Source organism: Sesamum indicum, linkage group LG2 (genome assembly GCF_026168435.1).
Source record: "Sesamum indicum cultivar Baizhima isolate 11 linkage group LG2, ASM2616843v1, whole genome shotgun sequence".
In the NCBI taxonomy this organism is placed as follows: domain Eukaryota; kingdom Viridiplantae; phylum Streptophyta; class Magnoliopsida; order Lamiales; family Pedaliaceae; genus Sesamum; species Sesamum indicum.
The window spans coordinates 15,304,030-15,324,650 of record NC_142658.1 but is presented as its reverse complement, the minus strand read 5'-3'; the positions used below and the strand labels follow the sequence as shown (position 1 = coordinate 15,324,650).

The window sequence follows — 20,621 nt, the reverse complement described above, 5'->3', positions numbered from 1 at the left end:
ATATATGCAAGGCCAAAAACCAACATAACTTCCTGCTATGTCTTGGCCAACCAATCTATTGGAAGATGCTAAAAAACTCTGCATGTAGTTCTATATGTAAGTATTCAAAAACTCTGCATGTAGTTCTACATTTACTACATGTAACGTTGACAGAGTGCTAACAACATTTAGAACTGATTAGAGTATACTACATATTAACTGTTAAAAGTTCCAACCAGTGCCTATTAATATACAAATACAAAAACAAGTTTCCAACTCATTGCCTGTGTATGGGCGGGGTAGGGGGCTGATGGCTTTGCCCATAAAATCCGACACCTACTGACCTGTAGTATCCACCATTTGCTGGAAGCTGCTGTGATTGCGGAGGCTGTAGTTGCTGTGACTGCTGTTGCTGGTTCTGCGCCTGCGGCTGTGCTTGATGGGGTGGAGGGCCCGGGCGAGCAAATCCCATGCCAACATTCGAAGACAGAGGAGGAGGTAAGTTGCTCGGACCATAGCCAAATGGAAGCCCCATCATTGTAGATTGGACCAACTGATTTGCTGGGGAATTACACGGAGGTGCAAGCGGTGGTGGAGGTGGAGGTGGGAGGAATGGGGCCTGCAATGGGTTCACCTGGGGTACAGATTGTGTGCTGGCAGGAAAATAGCCTGAATTAGCTCCACCAGAATTGTTGGCATCAGGAAAAACCATGGGTTTCTCCAACTTGGGCCGCTTCAAGCCACTTGTCATTGAGGCAGCCTCTTCAGCCACAAGGGATGACAGAACAGATGTAAGCATCTGGGCGGAGGAGGTTGAGGCAGTAAGTTTAGCGGCCATGGCAGCTGCTGCAGCCCTCTTGCCCTCCTCTTCGCTGATTGTGGAGTTCACAAATGATGTCAAGGGATGAGCAGGTGGTGTCATGGTGGGATTGTTTGTGGGCAGGGGCGGAGGAAAGGTGGGGTCAACTGTTACTTGGTTCGTGCTTGGTGGTGCTGCAGAGATTGATGTTGCCTTGAGTCTAGTATTAGCTGCTTGCTCAATCTGACCCCGTGCGACCTACATGCAATATTAGCTGAATACTAGAACAGAAACAAGAGAATAGGCAACATATGCACCAAACAGCCTAGCAAAAGCTAGCACCATAACTGTTTTATAAGGACATCAGGAGTATCATGCATGTCCGCGCCAAAGAAAGAGCAGTCAATTCAAGAGAGAAGCACTTACAAGTAACTCACTGCGAATCAGCTCCACCTTTGATTCCTGCAAAGTAATAGTTTCACAGAGATTGTATTCAGCAGTAAATTTAGACTATTTATTCTCACAAATTTCAGAAATATCTCCATTAGTCGTAATACTTACTTAAAGAAACACCTCAGTGGTGCAGTTCAACCAATTCGGCTTAAATTAGATATCATTGTTTATGAAACCAATAAAACAGTTTCTAAATAAAATTAATACTTGCCATGTCCGCATATCAAAATCTAGAGGCTGAATAAACTCTACATAAGCATACCCAAGTGAAGCAAACTAGATAGCAGAGAAAAGATTCATGAAAAATAAACTCATACTTGATCCTGAAGTGCTTCTCTAAGCTGGGAAATCAAAGCAACTCTGATAGCCTCAAATTTTTCAAGTTGGCTAATCCATTGCTGAAGCATGTTCTCTTGTTGCTGCATATTATCTACAACATCAGAACCCAGCAGGTTTCCTGATGATAAGTTAAAGATCAATGTCAGAGGTTACTAGTGCGATTTCACTGAGAGCGTGCAAGTCACCATCTTTAAAGAAAAAATATCCAATCAGGACATATCATTGCCAGCATGAGACAAGCTCTATGCAAAACTAGCTCAAATCAGACCTTGAGATGAAACATTCAGAACATCTTTCTCTATTTCTCGTACACGCGAAACAGTGTCTTGGCATTTGTTTAAGGCAGCTTCTTCATTGACAATTTCTTCATGTACCAACTGGAAAGCAGTTAAGATTTTTTCGGGCAAACCTCCAACAGCCAATTTCTGGATCAGTGAAAAAAGTAGATCATCCTAATAAAAATATTGTCATAACAACAAATGATAAATAAAATGAAAATGTCTATTGAATCTAACAAGTGGACTCACAATCCTCAAAGAGTTGGCATCTCTCTTCAGAACCTTGATGGGATTCGAATTTTTTGCATTATTGGCTGGAGAAGCATTCTGGTCTGGAGAAGGATTCTTCCCAAGCAGTTCAATTTTAAGATTTTGACCCCTAGATCCAAAAACTTTTCTTTCTTCCCATATGTCAACCTGATATTAAGAGCATGTCCCCCCACATTGGAAAGAATAGAGAACATGAGCTGTCAATAATCAAGAAGACAAGAACAAGGATGTGGACAATTAACAAAAGGAACAGAAGCAATAACCACAAAGATCGGAGAAAAATTTTACCACTGCCAGACCAATCAACAAACGAGTGCAATACTAGAAACTCTTAAATGGAAAGAAACACGAACCACAACAAGGAAAGTACCCAAAAACTCCCTGAAAACTAATGCAATCTATTTTTTTTCAAAACGATAGTAAAGACAGATTGAGTTACAATAATCCCAGAGGAATACAGGGGGACTAGTGATTGCCAATAAAAAATATCCCAAACACAAAATAAAATGTCCTAAGATGATTAACTAGATCAACAGGAGGGCAAATCACATAAATACATCCATTCACTAGTATATGACTTGCACAAATCAGATTAAGGCCCATGCTTTAGCATATATAGATCTTGAGAATTTTCACAATCCTCTTATATTCAAATTCCTTCATTTTTAAACTGCCTAGACTTCTATTATTATTCTACCTCCAAAAGGACAAATTTAAGCATGTAAAAGATACACTAGTACCATCAGAATCACACAGCTTATAGTCTAAAATTCTGCAGACTGAGACAAATTAATTGAAATTCACACAAGCTCAAGTCAGAAAGAAAAATGAAATTCAAAGATATTACTCACAATTTCAGCAAACAACAAACAAACAGCATCACAATCATTAGAATCTAGTGAAAAAGAAATCCAAATATGCAATCATAAGACAATAAGGTTCACTGTCTATTTTGAATGTGGACAATTCAAAGACAGGAATAACTTCTGAATATGGCCAAGGGAGCCGACTTTGTAAATTCAGAATACTGGAAAGAGAACATTCTACATTCATCCTCCCAAAGCGAGCCAGAGATACGCAATCATAGCAACAGAGAAGAAATGATGTTGAAGCAGAAAGAATATAGGAGTATCGTAGTTGCTATAACATGTTATGGAAGAGAAGGTTGAGGAAGGAAGACTGAAGGCAGTGGATTAAATTACCAGCCTGGAGGCAACTTTTCTGCAATTTTCATCACCACCATCGTAAACACCCTTAAGAGCTGTCGGAAGAACTTTCCAGAATTCATTCACAAATTCGCTACCTTTACGCCTGCTATTTTGCAGGATATCATTGGCCAAGTATAAAAAGGAAACTCGTTGCTCGCGTGGTGCAGATTTAAATAGTGTCTCCCATGTTTCAACAATTTGCTTGGCCCTTTTGCGATGAGAAACGCACAACCGGGACAAAGCTGATCAGATGTTAAAAGAGAACTGCAGTCCGATATCACAGTTAAATAATCATATGAACACCTACAGTTCAGATGCTTTCTCCAATTCAACAATAGAAAAACTGACAAAATCTGTAGGGGAACAGTTAAAATTTACTGTTTGTTTTGTTACTGCCTATATTTTGTGATTATGTGTCTTTGGATCAAGTCAAAAGAAAAGACCAACTCCAACAGAATTGTATCATTAAAATTTTATTGACTAAGCATGCATTACATCACTAGACCTCCTCACCCTCTCTTTTCAGGGAGGTAACTCAAAGAAGATCATGTATAAAAAATGCTGTATATACCTCACCATTATTATTCTTCAAAATCCATAAGCGACATTAGAGATTGACAATACTTGACAAGAGATTAAATCATCATGAACTGAAGCATAGAACACCTTGAATATGCCAGCTGCATTAACAATGAATGGAAACTATACCCTCCAATGCCAAACAGGAAATAGGTGAAATTTTCCAATCCAGAATAATAAATAAAAAATGTCCACCCTATCAGAATCCGTTTTTATTTCGACATCAGCCAGACCTTTTGCACCTAAGCAATGCCAAAGATGAAAATGACATTAACCCCACAGAAGATGGTTTCATCTTATGAGGTTCACTGCCTTGGGATTTAAAATTGCATTATAATTGATTAGTAACACCACTAAATGCCAGTATCCAGAAATGGGAATGAAGAGAATGAGCTAAACCATAGAACACAAAATGCTTCACAAGAAATTCAACTGACTCAAACAAAACTTTGTACTAGGCAATTTTCCCAGTTTTTCTCCGACTGCTTGCATGGGCAATCTGCAATGGTATCCATCTCAGGATGACCTACCACCAACTCTAAGCACAATTACCAAAACATCCCGAAGAACAACTGCAACAGTGATGACTTTATGGATACATATAAGGGGCAAGTACATTTAAGCTGTATGCATAAGGTATACAGCTAGGTTTGTTGTAGATCTGTTGGCTTTTCTTTTCATAGACACTCTAAAGTACGTCACAAGACCAATCAACCTGACCTCAAGCAGATTGGAAAGGAATAAGACATCAATTACTTGGTTAGGCAAATTCGAAAAAGCAAAAAGTTCAATCTTGAGACAAGATCAAGAAGTTATCTTAAGAGATTACATCTGTCCATCAATTTAGGCAAGGCCATCGCCCTAGAAAAAGCAAATCTTCACCCTACCAAGGGGAAAAAGGGAGAAAAAAAGGCAGGCACTTGTCAGGGGGGAAAGGAAAGCTTTGAATAATGTTCTTCTTCTTTATCCTATTAAATGCCTATAAGTAAACAGTTTCATTATCAAGCTTCTAGTGATTGACGCCTTCAACATGCAGGCATCTATCTCTCCTGTCAAGTTAATAGAATAGATATCTTTTGATATGTTTGTTCAACATTTATTTCAGAGATTGAATAGATAAATTAGATGCCTGTACAGTTGGCTACTTATTCCTATATCAGATAGCTAATCTTAGCAAGAACTTGTGGCCCACTACATGTTTCATCTAGAAAGACATGATGCAAATAGTATTCAATCAAGAAAAGAAACACTGGAAACACAGATCCACCTTTTTTGTTTCTTATCCCCCTGGCATAGAGAAAGGATTTTACTATCAAGCAACTTACAAGCGCAGCATGAAATATTTAGCATATTACACAGACCAGGCAATGATCACATGCAGACAAAGAAAAATGCATGTGGTTGCTTATGATCATACTGCATAATGTTACATGGGTAAAGAAACCAAAGAGTCCAGCATCAGAATGTCCATCCAGCGGCATGACCGAACAGCATTGGTATGTGCATGCTGTGTGATGATACAACTTCAAAACCAAAAACACATGAATTGCTAGTGTCTAACACAAGGAAGGATACATTCTATGCTCTGCTGAGAACTGTTGAGTTTAGACAGCTTTTCAGTCAATAAATCTTCGTTGAAAGCATCCTCATCCATTTTGATGATGGAGGAATTCTTTTAATCCTAGGACTCCGGGGACTACCTGCAAGAGCATATTAGACATTATACCCCAAAGAAGGGAAAGAAACATAGAGGGATTTTGTTTGGGTTCATATTCAGGGTGGATACCATATCTCTTTCTTTTAGAATGAAGCAACTAATACTATCAATAAAAGGATAAAAAGGTGATGCGTCTGGAGCCAAAGATGAGAAAACAGGTTGTCAGTGAGAGCAATTCATATAAACAAGAAGTAATGAGGAAAAACAACAGGGAACCAAAATAATCTCTGGATTTTAACTAATATCAACATGAGAAACTTTTGATTCATAAGATGCTAATCTAACCCCTATTTCCGACTCACATTCTACAAAGCTTTATATTTGATATGTGACGGATGTTTGTTACTTCCATGAAAAATAAGCATGCCCGCATTCATACATAAATGTGCACCAACATATAAGATATTATTGCTCTTCTCTTAAAGACATTATTTGCAAAGCTAGCCATCTTGTTTCAGTGGAAAAACTATTGGAGCCATACAGCTGATTTCTACAAGACACACGAAGAAAAAAATTAAAACTTGATATGCATTGTGCATCTTGTGCATAAAGTTAGTAAGACAAGCATTGGGTGGCAGCATATACACCTAAGAACACCAAACATTCAGGAGGTTTGATTTTTTGGCTGGATTATCTTTCTTAAGAGGAGTAGAGCTTGCCAATCTTCAATTCATTTTTTCAAATAGATCTAGTGGGCTCGTAGTAGCCTAAATTTCATAGGAATAACATAAAGATGATAAACAAATGAAGATGTAGAAAATAGATGTAAGAGCTCCTTGCATAATTGAAATACAATTTTCTCCTCCTCCAACCACATTGAAAAACTCACAATTATGAGATGCAAAAAACCAAATCCCCAAATGAACCCTGTGCCCCAAAATGGGTGTCAACCTTTTGCTCATCCCCATACAAGACCTTGGACCATAGACTGATTGTGTCATTCACTGTTTTTGGCAACACTGTACATGGAATTACAGTGGAAACGTTGATCTGTTGCTAGGAAAATCATAGACTACACTTGTCAGCAGCTCACTTGGCTAAAATATCTTTGTCACAATTTCCACCATTACATGCTCAGGATCAATAGCCCAAGAAGGCCTCATGATTAGCAACACTGACAGGCCAAGTCCTTAAATTGCATAGATTAAAAATACAGGATAGGCTAATACACACTTGTTAAAGTCACCACCAAATGATAGCCACCAAGGTGACCCACATACAGGAGAACCGTAACATTGAATCAAAATCATTTTATCACCCACAATATCAATAGGTGTTACTTCACATAAATCGTGGCTTATTGGAAATTATCAGGTTAATAGGGAGAACTTAAATAACATATATTACTATGTTTAGTATACAGAATATGTCATGCACCAATAGATAAACTTAAACGTAACATCACATGAAGAAAAAATTGGTAATAAGAAAGAATTCACAAAAACATGTTAATGGGAGATAAATAATAACCGCTGAGTTAGATTATAAATTAACTCCTTGAAAGAGTTAATTGAGTTCCATTGTAGAATGCAAGATCTAATACAACATGAGATATTGGATTCCATCCCAACATATTATGGTATCAGCTGATCCAATCAGTTAGCACTCAGGTACTACTAAGATACTAGTACTTATAAAAGCAAAGTATTTCTAATTTTCTATTTTGAACCAGAAAATCTGTAAAGATGCTTATAATAATGATTTATCCTAACACAATCATGAGTCATTGAGTTCCATTGTAGAATACAAGATCTAATACAGCATGATAAATTGGATACTTACCCAACACATTATGGTATCAGCTGATACAATCAGTTAGCAGCACCCAAGTACTTCTAAGATACTAGCACTTACAAAAGCAAAGTAATTCTAATTTTTTTAGTTTGACCATATAATCTAGAAAGATGCTTATAGTGTTGTTTTGCCCCAATACTTTCAGGGTCATCCTAAAAAAAAAGAATAATATTGTATAAGATCTAACTGTAACATATAGGAGGAATAAGCTTTCATTGTGAACAAAAGGTGATACATTTCATTTTTTTATGCAAACAATATGGTTCAATCACATTATAACACTCCTTCACTATATCTCCTTCCACATTCAAAAATCAAATCAAAGTACGAAATAAATGAAAAATAAAGCTTGAAGACCTGAGAATACAAAAACTCAATCCATAGCGAAATTGTGCAGTTCAATTTCTCCTTACCTTTCTTTGTTTATTCACTTACCTCTTTTTCTCTTCTACCCTCTCCATTCTTCCAATTTCTCTTTCCTTCAACCCACTTTCTCTCCCCTCGAATCTTTTCCTGCATCCGTCATGCTTCAACGACAAGTTCCCAGCCATCACCTCCCTCAATAACTTCTTTTACACCTATTACCTCCAACCCAAACCCACCTTCCATTGAGCTTTAACATCTCATAATGCCATTGGCAACTAGTAAACTAGTTGACTCATCAATTTTCTAGCAATGAAAATGGTCTCCGGACAATGATTGAAGCAATCTTGTTGAATGACTTTTACCACAAATCCATGATCTTTTTAATTAATTGATTCTATCCCTCGTACATAACGATAAATGTTTTCGTAGATACAAACTTGTACAACTATATGCACTTGGTTCTAAGAAGGAATTCTTTACCTCGAATTAACTACTTGACGCCCACCTCATCAGAAGTCTGTCAAGAAACAGCATTGAAAATTTGAACACTAAAACCCATGTAAAACAAGAAACGAAACTAAATTCTTGTCCGCAAAACCAAACACAAACCAATAATAACAGTAAGAAGCGGGCAATTGATGTTCTTTTCCTCTGTTTCTTGAATTTAGGACAAAAAACGAAATCTTACCCTCCACTTGAAACACTTCCATTCAGAGGCTTCTTTGAAGAAAACCCTGAAACGACATACAAGAAAAGGTAAACAAAAAGAAGAAAAATTTAATGCAAGACACCAAGTGGGTTCGTAATATACGTATAAAATACGCGCGTCCAAAGAGCTTTAACGCAATGTATTCTACTCCAAATAAAGAAAAGAGAAAACCCTCAAGAATGAGGGCCCGTGTGTTCGTCAGGTAGAAAGAAACAGAGATACGAATGGGGTTAAGTGACAATAAAAATTTGGGAATTGGGGAAAATTTGAAAATATGGGAAGAAGATCATTGGAATCAAATTACATATCAACCCCTTAAGATCCCAAAATGTCAGGTGAGACCCATTTTGTTGTCTTTTTCACCCTTCTTCCAATCCCTAAATTACTTTATGACAGTATTTTGGGGGATTTGTGATGTTTTGACATGTAAAACGTATGTGTAGAAGTTGGAATTGGGTTATTGAATCACAATTTAACTCTATTAGAATTTAGATGTATATTCATAATAATATTTTATTCTAGTTGCTAAAATTAATATTTTATAAATAATTTTAAAATTATGAATTAATGGAATCTTATTATTTTTTATTATATTAAACTAAATGTGCAAACAAATTAAAATAATTAAATATCATTTACTAATTTGTTTTTTTAGGGAAAATAATCATAATAAAAATAAATAAATAATTTTGAAAAGAGAATATTTAGAGTTGAAAAAAGAGAAAAAAATATATTAAATAGAAATAAATAATTATTTAAAAAAATAGATGTTACTACTTATAAACAATGGGAGAAATGTGGAATTTAGTCGATGGAGAAAAAGGAAAAAAAATAACATACAAAAAACGAAGCAGATACTAAAGAGGTGCTCTTCCTTAATATATACGAGTATATGTGGCACATTACATGTGTGTGCACAATCAATTTAAAATTTTTAAAAATATATTAATTAGATTAATAAAATATTAAAAAGTATAAAAAAAAATGAGAGAAGAAAAAGAGATTGAAAGTTGAGGAAAGAGAAAATGGAAAGTTAAAAAGACTGAGAAAAATGGAAAGTTGAGAAAAGAAGAAAAAATTAATTAAATATTTAAAAAAATTGGCATACCAAAATTATTTAAGATACCAAATTAAGTGAAATACCTCTCACCTTATATATAGTATATATATATATATATATAATATTGATTGAACTGATATATTGATTCATTTATTAAGATATTGCCATAATCATTTAATTATCGCCTAAAAAGAGTTGAAGTGTATATTGTTTGATAATAATAATTAAAAAAAAGTTAATTACACCTAAATCCCTTTTGAAAACATTAAATTGAAATGTTTTAAAATTATACTTGTACGCCCTAAAAAAATCTCGATTTACACCTAACTTCCTCTGTTAGGGTTTAGATAGAAATGCTAATATATGCAAAAAAAAACTTATATAAATTTTAATTTTTTTCTTCTTTAATATTCCCACATATATTTTATATTATAAGAAATAAATATAATATATATAGTGTTAAATGTAATTTACTACCCTATTAACCAAAAAGAGAAGAAAACGATTTCCACCTGTGTTTCTCAAAGTGAAGCAAAAAGTCCCGTAAGAGATTGAGAGGGGTTGGGGGATTACAACTATATATATATAAATATTATTGAAGATATTTAATATTATATATATTAATATAATTATGTAAATATTTGAATATAAAATAATCTTTATTCTTAAAAAGGATAAAAATCTCGTATTACTCTCCCTCTCATAGGAGTTCTTTTGTTTTATTCTAAAAATTATAAGGGGCTAATTTATTATTTATTTTTCATAAAAAAATGTTTGCACATTATTAATATCATAAGAAGGGGGAGGGAATTTTACTACTAGCATCAGCATTTTTTATTTAAATCTTTAATAGAAAAGATCAAGTTTACACAGTGATATCGATCCACGAATGACGATCAACGCAACTTTGTATCCGCGCACGGCACAACGTATGCAGAACGATAACAATCAACCGAAATTTCGTTTATCATGTGAACTGCGCCAACTCATAAACTATTGATTGTTTCTCAGACATAAATAACAAGCATCGCAGAAACGACCGGCTATTGTCTTTGCTTCTTCTGCAATGGCCCAGAAGACGATCCAACCTGAACAAAAAGTGCATCGTTACTTACATAGAAACAAAAATGGCTCAAAAATATTAGAAAAAACGAGGTTTAGCTCGTGGTTACCATGAAATTAAGGAATAAAATGCTTACGAGTCTTGATAGTTGTTCATTGATGTAGGCCATTGATCTCAACACCGCCTCAAGTGTATCTTTGGTGAGTTGAAACTTCATTTCCATCTCGTTCGTTGGAGACTTGGTATAGTCTTGCAGCTATTAAGCAATAAGAAGTAAGAAAATTGAATAACGGTGCCAAATTATGAGGGCGTGGATGGAGATATCAGAATAGGATGGTATTTCCAGAGTTTTGTCATCAGAAAAGAGCAACAAGACAGAATGTATAGTTACCGTAAAAACTGAAACACAATGTTCAACATGGTTGATTTGCATACCTTAAGAGTAATAATTGCCACTCGATTGGCTGGTGTGACACTCTTATTCTCCACAGTCCAAGTCATTGATTTCACGCGCGGAAGGACTCCCTACATCAACTATATACATCAGCACAAGCGAGTAAACGGCTTTCTTTTCGATGAAAGCTAAATTCTGTGAATTAAATTCCGCCTGCTGCTTCAACGGGCTATGAGTTCAAGAGTTAAAGCACTAAGATGGTGCTACACGGGTCGAAAGGACTCAGATTTATCATGACTCTGCGATGACTTGATGAGAATCAACCAGTCGTCACCTCTAATAGGCCTACTACTGCTGTATTTCAAATTAGTTTACACTCATATAACTAAATTTTGTTCACATCCACAAATAGGAAAGGAACTAAATCTGAAATATCATTGAACCATCCTGAATTACAAATCACACGATATTGAGACTGCAAAGTAAACGTAAATCACTAGGTCTCATTCTGAGAGTCCACAAAAAGGGTGAAAAAGAGCAGAGGATAAATCCTAGTAGCAGAATTATCTACTTTTTATACCAGCATTTCAGGAGGGACGACATCATTTTGAAGAGTTAACTCTGGAAAACACATCACATTTCTTTCGGCAGTGGTTGGTGTTGGACCTCTGAGATTAGGACCGTTAAGTTGGGGAAGTGGATGAACTTGCAGTGACAACAACGAGCGAGAAACCTCTAAAGAGGGAAACAATGATGATGGCGCTGAGAGGGCAGCATTAGCCTGATGCGAGAATCTAGTCTGTCCCAATACGGGCTGCCAAAAGTACACATAAAAATCCTTACAAAATGCAGATACGGAAAACAAATCAATAACTTAAAGCAGCTAAAGATTTTCATAGTGACCCATCAGGAGCAGATATCATGAGAGCCCCAGCGGTATTTAATACAAAGTGGAAAATTTTCTATTGGCATAGAGAAGATCTTAAGTAATCCATTTGCTTACTTCTCGTAGACCCTAAGAAATATCAGACCGTGATTTTCATTTGAATGTAATTTTTCAGAAACTAACACATCCATTTATGAGTAAAGTGTTGCAATCTTCTTTGCATCCCGAGAAAGATCACCTGTTCTTGCGAAAGCTCCCCCTTCCACTGTCTCTGATGTTTCTGCAATGTTATTAGAAGCATACTATGCAGTTCCAGAGGAAGATCAGGTGGAAGAAGCTTCATAATATTGTCACCTTCTAAGTTCTTCTGTACACAACTTCGAATAACCCAACGAAGGGATGCCAAAACCTACGCCAAATCCTAATTAGAAGTTGAAATTTCATCACTTTTCTACAAGAAACTTAGTGGACGTGTAATCACAGATGTTGCTGAAAGATATAACTTGGAAAGCATTGAACAGGAGCAAGAGAATGCATGACGTGTTAGAGTCTCTTATTTTTACTTTTTCTTTTACTCGGAGATTATTTGTCAAGCAGTAACACAAGGAGATACAGCAAGCACACAATCGAAGCATAGAGCAACAACCGTGTTTTCTGTTTAAAATAAGTTTATACACTAAACATGACCAATACCTCAGGTTTTTCTGTCGAATACGGTACTTGATAGATATTCAACAACTAAATTCCATATATTGATAGATACTGATACAAGCTCAAATTTCATCTGCACTTTACATACATGATGGTATATAAAGCATTTCCTCACAAGTCTGAAAAGGGATATAAATAAAAGAGGTCCCCACTCTCCACAAAATAGAAGAAATCATGCAATCAACAACAATTCCCATGTAACCAAGTAATCATGGCTCCACTTCAAAATTTGAATTTCCTCTTAAGATTGAGGCCCGTATAATGTTTTCATATTCAACACATGAAGACGGTGTTCGACTAAACTTATTTAAAATATCTTATAAACTCATATGTTTTACAGGATATTCTTAAAACTCATAAGATATTAGATCTTATTTCAAAACTAAGTTCTTGAAGTGCTTAGATAAGAAAGTTCCTGGAGTCTATAAAATGCTATCATCGAGAACTTTGTAATTAATATATAAAATCTTGAAGGAGATTGCTACAATTTTAAAAATAAATTAAGAATTCTAATTTTCTAAAAATAAAGGAACAATTAACCTTCTAACATATTATTTTTAGATACTTTTTTCAAAAAAATTAGCTAACATCTTATCTTTAGATACTTCTTTCAAAAAAATTAACACAAGTTTTTCACATTCTTTTGACATCTTATTTTTAAATCTTTTTCTCAAAGAATTTCAAAGAAAAAGTTCAACATCTAATAAGCTCATTGCAGATGTTTGAAGTGCTTATAAGCTCACTCAAACAACCTCAAACTTGTATCTAAGGACTATTCTACTTAATTCTGAATTTGATATTTCAAGAATTTCATCCCCCATGAACACTTCCACATTAACCATTCAGAACCCACCGGTCTTCCTTACACAATGAACATAGCAACAAAATACAACCTACTATAGGTGAAAAAAGCAACAAGAAATAACGTTTGCAGCACATGGTACAACAACAACTCACCAGTTCGAGATCCCCGAGCGAATGGAGCTTCAGAAGGGACTGGAGGAAAGACTTTTGTGGGTCGGATAGACCCGTTTTGCGGGTCCGCCATAGCAGCTGGAGCAAGTTTTCAAGCTCTTGCTCTGATTTTACGCCAACCAGCTTGTGTAGATGCTCGGACAGTGTTGTGTCCCCAATCATCAAGTTTTGCAATTCAACTAGAACACATTCTGGTCATGGATGGGACAAAAGACTGGTTGTTGGGTCGACCCGAATGGTAAAGAGTCTAAAGACAGTACCCAAAGCAACTATGGAGATGCTTGAAATTACTGCCCCAAATAATACAATTATAGAATCTTTTCGCTTTGTTTTTCTGGGTTTTCGGGTTAATTTCCTGTCCATCGTCATAATCAAGGGAGTGAGAGGGGAGAGAAAGTGAGAGGAGAGCGAAACAATGGCACTGTTTGGATTCATGTTTTCCCATTTTTCGAAATAAAATAAAAAACACTTAATATTTTTTTTTTGTGTTTTTACACTTTACTTGTATATTTTTTAATTTTTCAACTTTCTATATATATACTATATATATACACACATTTATATATATACATAATAAACAGACATGATTTGACAAGAAATAGTAATTTTTGTCTCTCAAAAATACAATATTAAATATAAAATATTTATATATATACATATTTATGTATAAATAAAATATGATTTGACAATGAATAGTGATTTTTGTCTCTCAAATCCCAACATCATACCTACACAACTTATTTTAAAATATTTTAAATTACCCCAAAACACAATCCAAACATATCATTTATCTTCACCACACACTTACTTATCTCTATTTTTCTCTCTATCTCCAAAACACAAAATAGAGAAAAATACAGATAAATAAGTGTGTGTTGAAAATAGATGATATGTTTGGATTTGTGTTTTGAGATAATTTAAAATATTTTAAAATAAGTGGTGTAGGTTTGATGTTGGGATTTGGAAGACAAAATTCACTGTTCATTGTCAAATCATATCTTTTTTATATATCTTTTATATATAAATATCATATATTTAAAATTGTATTTTTTGAAAATAAAAATAACTGTTTATTGTCAAATTATGTCTCTTTTATATTATATATAAGTGTATATATATAAAAAATTAAAAAATAAAAAACACACAGATAAGTTGTAAAAATATAAACCAAATATTGAGTGTGTTTTATCTTGTTTTGGAAAAAGCGAAAACATAAAACCAAGCAAAGCCTTAAACACAAATCCAAACACAAGGAATAACATTTTTCCCTTCAAGTTTATTAGTATGATTGAATGGAAAGTAAATATCAAATATTTCTACTTGTTATGAGAAAAATACATTAAAAAAAAAAGACTACTTCTATAATTTTAGTGAATAATCTTTCTCTTTATTTTGTATTAAAAAATAAATAAATTAATAGTATACTATGGATTAAAGGAAATTTAGTCCCCTAATTTCAGGCAATTCTCATTTTAGTCCCGTAACTTACTAGGGTTCCATTTTAGTCCTTTATAACTTAAAAAAACTCAATTTTAGTACACATTTGGTCGAAAATTTGCCTCAGTCATCGAAAAAAGTCACATGGCCTTCACGTGACTTTTTAAATTAGGGATTTCTTTTTTACTGGCTGAAAACTGCTCACGTGGCAACGACGTGGCGACGATGTTGAAATAACAAAATAAAAAAAAAGAGGCGATGACGTAGATTTCTTATCCACGTCATCAAAATTAAAAAAAAAAAAACAAAAAAGATGGACGGGCTCTCTTATAACTTCAACCCCTTCTTCCATTTCCCCCAAATTAAATATATATTATGCAGATTCCTGCTCCTAATAGTCATACCCCATTTTCACAGTTTGAGTCATTGTTTCCTTTAGATGTGGTACTTTTCCACAATCTTCAATATGAATTTTGACAATTGGGAATTGATTTAAACTGACATCTATCTTGTGCAGCTTTCATAGTCACAAATTGAGCAATTATTTTCCCTTCATGAGGTATGTATTCATGTAAATAATACTTTCATTATGCACCTAAATCTGATGGAAATTCATTTCCTACAGATCCAACAAGCATCTCAGTTCACAGCATCAACTCAAGCTTCACAATCAAGGACAAATGAGGTAGATTTGTTACAATTATCATATCTTGAAAAACATATGAAAAGCCATCATTTACTCAACCTACAACATCAATTATCATATCATATAGATGCAAGGAGTTTTTCAAAGTTTAAGAAGGACATCCTTTACTCAACCTACAATATCAATGCAAAGGCCAACTTCTATGCCACCAAGGTCTACAAAATTCAATTCACCATTTCACGTAAGTAGATGTATAGTACTTTTCCTTTGGTTTCATTCATAATATTCCACCTGTAACTTAATCAAATAGTACTGATTTAGATGCGTCCACAACCTGAACAAAGAGCTGCAACTAGCCAACCACCATCCAACAACAATGTGCAAGTATTTAATCTTAGCTTATTCAATTCTTTTTTTTTTTTCCTGCTAAGTTGTTCGCAATGCATTTCCAATCACTCAATAACCCTCACATTCACAGATGCAAAAGGCGATGTTATTTCAAGTCAAGAATGAATGGGACTAGTCTTATTGTCCTTTGAGGATTCCAGGTACCATCGTTTGAGTCGTGCTAAAGTTATCGATACCTACAAATGATGAGTGAATCAAACAATATTGTGAGAAATAGTTGAATATAATGACTTAATCCCCATGTTTCGGACTAGAAATGATGCATATTACAGACCTCTTCATCCCAGTTTGTTCTCCATATCATGAAGCTAAGTGCAAGTGTTTCAGCAACAACTCCACTGATCATTCCTAGCCATATTCCCTGTGAAGTCCAATACCAACTTGAGATAACGTAACGCAACCATCTTATATACGTATTATTAGTTTGTACGACAACAATTGCTCTCATGACGAGTCTATAGTCAAAACATTATGTTTGGACTGCTGCTATTTAAAGATTTGAGTTGTATAGGGATATAGATGTGTCACCTTCACTTGAAGTTGAAATACATATCCAAGAACTGCTCCAATTGGTAGTCCAATTACATAGAAGCATACAAGGTTAATAATCGCGGCTTTCGTCTGCAGCCCTGCTCCCACCGCCACGCCTGATAGTAAACAAATGCAGACGTATACAGGTAAATGTAAGAACCGATGCGTTATGGCATAACGTACACTGAACTATACAATGAGTAAGCAGAGAAAAGATTAAACCTCAGAAGAGTTCAAAGAGGTTTTTCTACTTGAATCATTGTATATAATGCTAAAAAAATCATGTAATGGAAGAACATAAGATTGATGAACCTGAGAGCACAGGGTATATGCTGCTGAGCAAAACTGAGAAAGCGAGGAGAAGAGAGAGGTCCGACACGGTCTGCGCCACTTCCTCTTCGTTCGTGAACAAGTATCCAAGTTTGTTCCCAAATACCAAGCAAAGAATCCAGAACAACAGCCCTATCATAACTGATGTGCTTATTAGTACTTTGATTGAGAACTTTGTAGCCTTAGCATCTCCTTTGCCTAGCTCATTTGCTACTCGTACCCTGTTCAAAAATGAAAACAGCAACAGATTTATCCAATTTGAAAGAAAGAATATCTCAAATTGATGCGTGTACTCTGATTTAAACGAGCAAACACTTACGTTGCAGACCCCATGATGCCAATAATGATCATGAATATCCAAGCAAGGACATTGAGGCTGAAAAGTTTTACGGTTAATCAGAAGACATCCTCCAAATAGAGGAAAACACCAATTAAGACAATGTGTTGAAGGATGAGTTACCATATAGAGAAGGCGGATATGGAAGCCTCTGCATTTTTCATGTATCCAGCCAGTAAGACCAGAATGGCATAGTACCATAACTCCAAGCTATCAAAGACGACAGCAAACAAAAAAGCATAGTCGAATCTGTTCTTCTTTCGTGTGATGAAAAAGTTTGGATAATGTAAAGATAGAGAATTACCAGACCATAAGACCAGACGATATTGAGAGTTTCACTACAGGAAATATGTCCTTGAAGGCGGCAAAAGAGAAGCCTTTCCATGAGTCAGTGCACCAACCCCCGAAAATGTACACAAACTCTCCACAAACCAAAAGCCATGAAGATATGGATAGTGCAGCCATTGCTCCATTAGTCCCCCAACCCAGAATATAGACAAAAAGCCAAGACAAGGGAATGTGGACGATAAACTGCATAGCTGATAGCCACGCGATGACCATGTTTTTCTGCTGTGCTTGCAGATACATTTGGATTGTCATGGAGAAAGCAATACTGTAGACATATAGAATGAACCACAGAGAAACGCGTCCTGCGGATTCAGCGATGTCGTGTTTCTCCCCGAGTAGATCAAAGATCGGTGTTCCAAAGATGAAAATGGGAAGTAAGACTGTTACTGTGGCTAGATCAACCAACCATGATCGTTGCAGGAAAATACCCATCATGTGGTACTGTTTTGCTCCATAGGCTTGGCCACAGAGAGTTTCCGTTGCACTCGACATTCCAATCTGCATGACAACAAGTAAATGCACCATGGAAAGGATAAATCTTGGAGAGTTAATCAGACATTCAACAAAAAAGCAATTGAAAAAGAGACTACAGAATACAGATGATAGGTTACTTCAACATCACTTATCCAAATCTTTCCACCTCTGAACAAAAATGTATGTTAACACGAAATGTTTAACGCAACTTCTAGCAGCTAACATAATAGCTCAAGCAGAATATTTACGATTGCTTATTATGTTAATACACATGTAAGTGTTTCTTGTGTGCACTCTGGATTTATGTTATATGCAATGCGTAGAAGCAGCAAAACTGCGTAGACACACGCTTAAATGAGTTTGAACTTGAATACCTATAACTTAAATTCAGATCACACAAGTATGAGATAAAGGGATACATATACAACACACACTCACCACTATTCCATCCACGAAACGCTCACTTATGGTCTGAACGAGGGCGTATGCAGCAAGATCCAGTGAGCTTATATGTCCAACAAACGACTGAGTCACGACTATCGTTCCAAATGAAGCCACCCTTGCAATAACACCTGGCAATGCAACCCTCCATATTTTCTTAGATTCTTCCCAAATCCTTCCCTTCAAGTCACTTTTTTCCTCCGCTGCAGTGCTTAGCAGTCTCTCTTGCATGCTGTTATCCATGCCCTACAAAACCATCCATCGAGGGTCAACAAGCTAACACTACAAACACAGCTTTCTTTAACTCAAAAAGCTAACCTGATCAATAAGAAGCTGATCTTTTCAAGTTTAGTTTTCTCCTTCAAGTTTAGTACTATTTGACTGACATTTCATATCATTCTGCAAGCAAGATTATAATTAATGTGAATGAGAGAAAAGAGAAAGCCAAGTGTTTTACCAGAGAATTGATGATGACTGGAGAGAAGGTTGATGAAACAGGAGATCAGCAGCTACAAGGGATGAACAAGAAAACTTATACCTAAGAATCCATGATCAACTTTGATTTTCCCTGAGCTGTTGCATACACAAATCCTTAAATTTATCATTTTACTGAGATTATGATGTTGACAGTGTTGTAAAATATTAAAATGATTTGTTCCCTGATAACAAATATTATTAAAGTTACATGTAATCTTGAAAATTAACTTTAATGGGGTCGTGTATCTGCATTTAACTCAGGCTTTAAGGGGGGTTTATGCAATTATCAAACAGTTGAATTCGACAACTCAAGGGTAAGATTGGATTTTATTCGATTTTATGCTTAATTCAACAAACTCTATTAATATCGTCAACAGCTGGATATATTTGTTAGCAAATAATAGGGTACGAGTTTTAATTTTTTTAGTTCTTATGGAGTTTATATGTAATCAGATCGGGCCTCGTAACGTAATTATTATAAGGGATAATTACACCACCTTTCTTTAAAATTTAGTGTAATTTTACATGAGCCCCATGTGATTTGGAAAATTATATTTAATACGCGTGATGTTTGTTTTCATATAACAAATAGATTCCTCCATTGGTCAAGATTCATCGTATTTGTTAATTTTAGCAAAAAAAATGAATTAGAATTTATATTTATTCCCGATTGACTTAGTACTCACTTATTGCAGATCAAACAAGTCTTTTTTTTCGAACCAAACTACCCTTATAAGAGTGAAGATATACCTCACATGCATTAGTGCATGAAAATGTATAAGAGTAGTTTGACCTGCAACAAGTTAGGAATAAGTCAATCAAGGTTAAAATACAAATTTTTGTTTTTTTTTTCTGCTAATATCAGTAAATTCAAAAAATTTTAAATAATAGAGGGATCTATTTATTAGACGAATATAATATTTTTAGGGATATTAGATGTAATTTCTTAATCTATTATGTATGTAGGATCATGCTGCTTTTTTCTATTAGGTATATCGGGGATTGTGCTCCCACCACATGTTTTAGCTAAATTCAACAAAAAATTACTTTTTTATTGTGTATTATTAATCGAGGCATATTCAAATCATGCATAAATATCGAGGCATATCAAGAAATAAATTTATATTAAGAATCGAGACATGCATACTCGATATTTATGCATGATTTGAAGATTTATTATATTTTTTGTCAAATTAAATGAAGATAACATAAATAATTTATCAAAACTGATAAAATAAGATAGTACTATAGATATTTTATGAATAAATAAATATAGTTAAGGGTATTTTCATCGATTAGAATCTTTCGCCACCCAAATTATTTAATCTAGAAATCACGTGGTAAAGAAAATTGGAACCCAACAACTTAAAATTACGTAACGAAAAATTATAATTTTTAGAACTGATAGCATTATAATAATACAATTCATTAATAATAAATTTTTGTGTAAGTAGGCTTAATTTTAAAATATATCAATCCAATTTAATCTAATTTTTTATAACACGATGATCCACTCTAATCTGAGTCGCGTGTTGAGATGTCTCGAGGATAGTCCAAATTGGGTGTTTGGAAACCTGAAAAAGAAAGAGATCGTTATGCTTGTTAGATAGTC

The 20,621-nt window shown here is 34.8% G+C and overlaps 3 protein-coding genes across 8 annotated transcripts; all 3 read right to left on the bottom strand.

The window, feature by feature from the left end:
- Positions 1-85: 85 nt before the first annotated feature.
- LOC105155756 (uncharacterized) lies at positions 86-8,747 on the bottom strand. 4 transcript variants are annotated; one of them, XM_088877790.1, is made up of 10 exons: positions 8,594-8,746; positions 8,471-8,516; positions 8,263-8,299; positions 5,481-5,605; positions 3,321-3,568; positions 2,098-2,265; positions 1,839-2,022; positions 1,549-1,688; positions 1,205-1,240; positions 86-1,036 (listed from the first exon to the last, which is right to left on the bottom strand). In XM_088877790.1, exons 4-10 carry the CDS (start codon positions 5,557-5,559, stop codon positions 257-259), a joined length of 1,635 nt encoding a protein of 544 aa, XP_088733916.1. In that variant the 5' UTR covers positions 5,560-5,605; positions 8,263-8,299; positions 8,471-8,516; positions 8,594-8,746; the 3' UTR covers positions 86-256. The 4 variants fall into 4 exon arrangements, with proteins under 4 accessions (XP_088733916.1, XP_011069995.1, XP_088733917.1 ...); XM_011071693.3 differs by having other exon boundaries at positions 1,839-1,995; XM_088877791.1 differs by lacking the exon at positions 8,263-8,299 and having other exon boundaries at positions 8,594-8,747.
- A 1,606-nt stretch (positions 8,748-10,353) lies between these two features.
- Positions 10,354-13,997, bottom strand: LOC105155755 (uncharacterized). 3 transcript variants are annotated; one of them, XM_011071691.3, is made up of 6 exons: positions 13,563-13,987; positions 12,133-12,303; positions 11,589-11,822; positions 11,050-11,139; positions 10,724-10,870; positions 10,354-10,639 (listed from the first exon to the last, which is right to left on the bottom strand). In XM_011071691.3, the coding sequence occupies exons 1-6, from the start codon at positions 13,740-13,742 to the stop codon at positions 10,595-10,597; spliced, it is 867 nt and encodes a 288-aa protein (XP_011069993.1). In that variant the 5' UTR covers positions 13,743-13,987; the 3' UTR covers positions 10,354-10,594. The 3 variants fall into 3 exon arrangements, with proteins under 3 accessions (XP_011069993.1, XP_011069994.1, XP_020554951.1); XM_011071692.3 differs by having other exon boundaries at positions 10,751-10,870; positions 13,563-13,983; XM_020699292.2 differs by lacking the exon at positions 12,133-12,303 and having other exon boundaries at positions 13,563-13,997.
- Positions 13,998-15,879: 1,882 nt separating this feature from the next.
- On the bottom strand, positions 15,880-19,172 carry LOC105155753 (protein DETOXIFICATION 24). The gene is made up of 9 exons (XM_020691419.2): positions 18,990-19,172; positions 18,530-18,778; positions 17,574-18,115; positions 17,393-17,479; positions 17,252-17,308; positions 16,915-17,153; positions 16,600-16,718; positions 16,346-16,432; positions 15,880-16,247 (listed from the first exon to the last, which is right to left on the bottom strand). Exons 2-9 carry the CDS (start codon positions 18,773-18,775, stop codon positions 16,167-16,169), a joined length of 1,458 nt encoding a protein of 485 aa, XP_020547078.1. The 5' UTR covers positions 18,776-18,778; positions 18,990-19,172; the 3' UTR covers positions 15,880-16,166.
- Positions 19,173-20,621: the final 1,449 nt, after the last annotated feature.

What these genes read in the sequence shown, in the direction of transcription:
- LOC105155756 (XM_088877791.1), bottom strand. Translation starts at nt 5,559, where the DNA reads ATGGATGAGGATGCTTTCAACGAAGATTTATTGACTGAAAAGCTGTCT. An exon ending in GAAAAGTTGCCTCCAGGCTG is followed by an intron (nt 2,266 to 3,320) that starts GTAATTTAATCC and finishes TCTTAATATCAG; the next exon opens with GTTGACATATGGGAAGAAAG. An exon ending in TCTGAATGTTTCATCTCAAG is followed by an intron (nt 1,689 to 1,838) that starts GTCTGATTTGAG and finishes ACTTATCATCAG; the next exon opens with GAAACCTGCTGGGTTCTGAT.
- LOC105155755 (XM_011071691.3), bottom strand. Translation starts at nt 13,742, where the DNA reads ATGATTGGGGACACAACACTGTCCGAGCATCTACACAAGCTGGTTGGC. An exon ending in CGCTCGGGGATCTCGAACTG is followed by an intron (nt 12,304 to 13,562) that starts GTGAGTTGTTGT and finishes GATTTGGCGTAG; the next exon opens with GTTTTGGCATCCCTTCGTTG. An exon ending in TCGTCCCTCCTGAAATGCTG is followed by an intron (nt 11,140 to 11,588) that starts GTATAAAAAGTA and finishes TAGTTGATGTAG; the next exon opens with GGAGTCCTTCCGCGCGTGAA.
- LOC105155753 (XM_020691419.2), bottom strand. Translation starts at nt 18,775, where the DNA reads ATGGATAACAGCATGCAAGAGAGACTGCTAAGCACTGCAGCGGAGGAA. An exon ending in GTTTCGTGGATGGAATAGTG is followed by an intron (nt 18,116 to 18,529) that starts GTGAGTGTGTGT and finishes GTTGTCATGCAG; the next exon opens with ATTGGAATGTCGAGTGCAAC. An exon ending in ATATCCGCCTTCTCTATATG is followed by an intron (nt 17,309 to 17,392) that starts GTAACTCATCCT and finishes AAAACTTTTCAG; the next exon opens with CCTCAATGTCCTTGCTTGGA.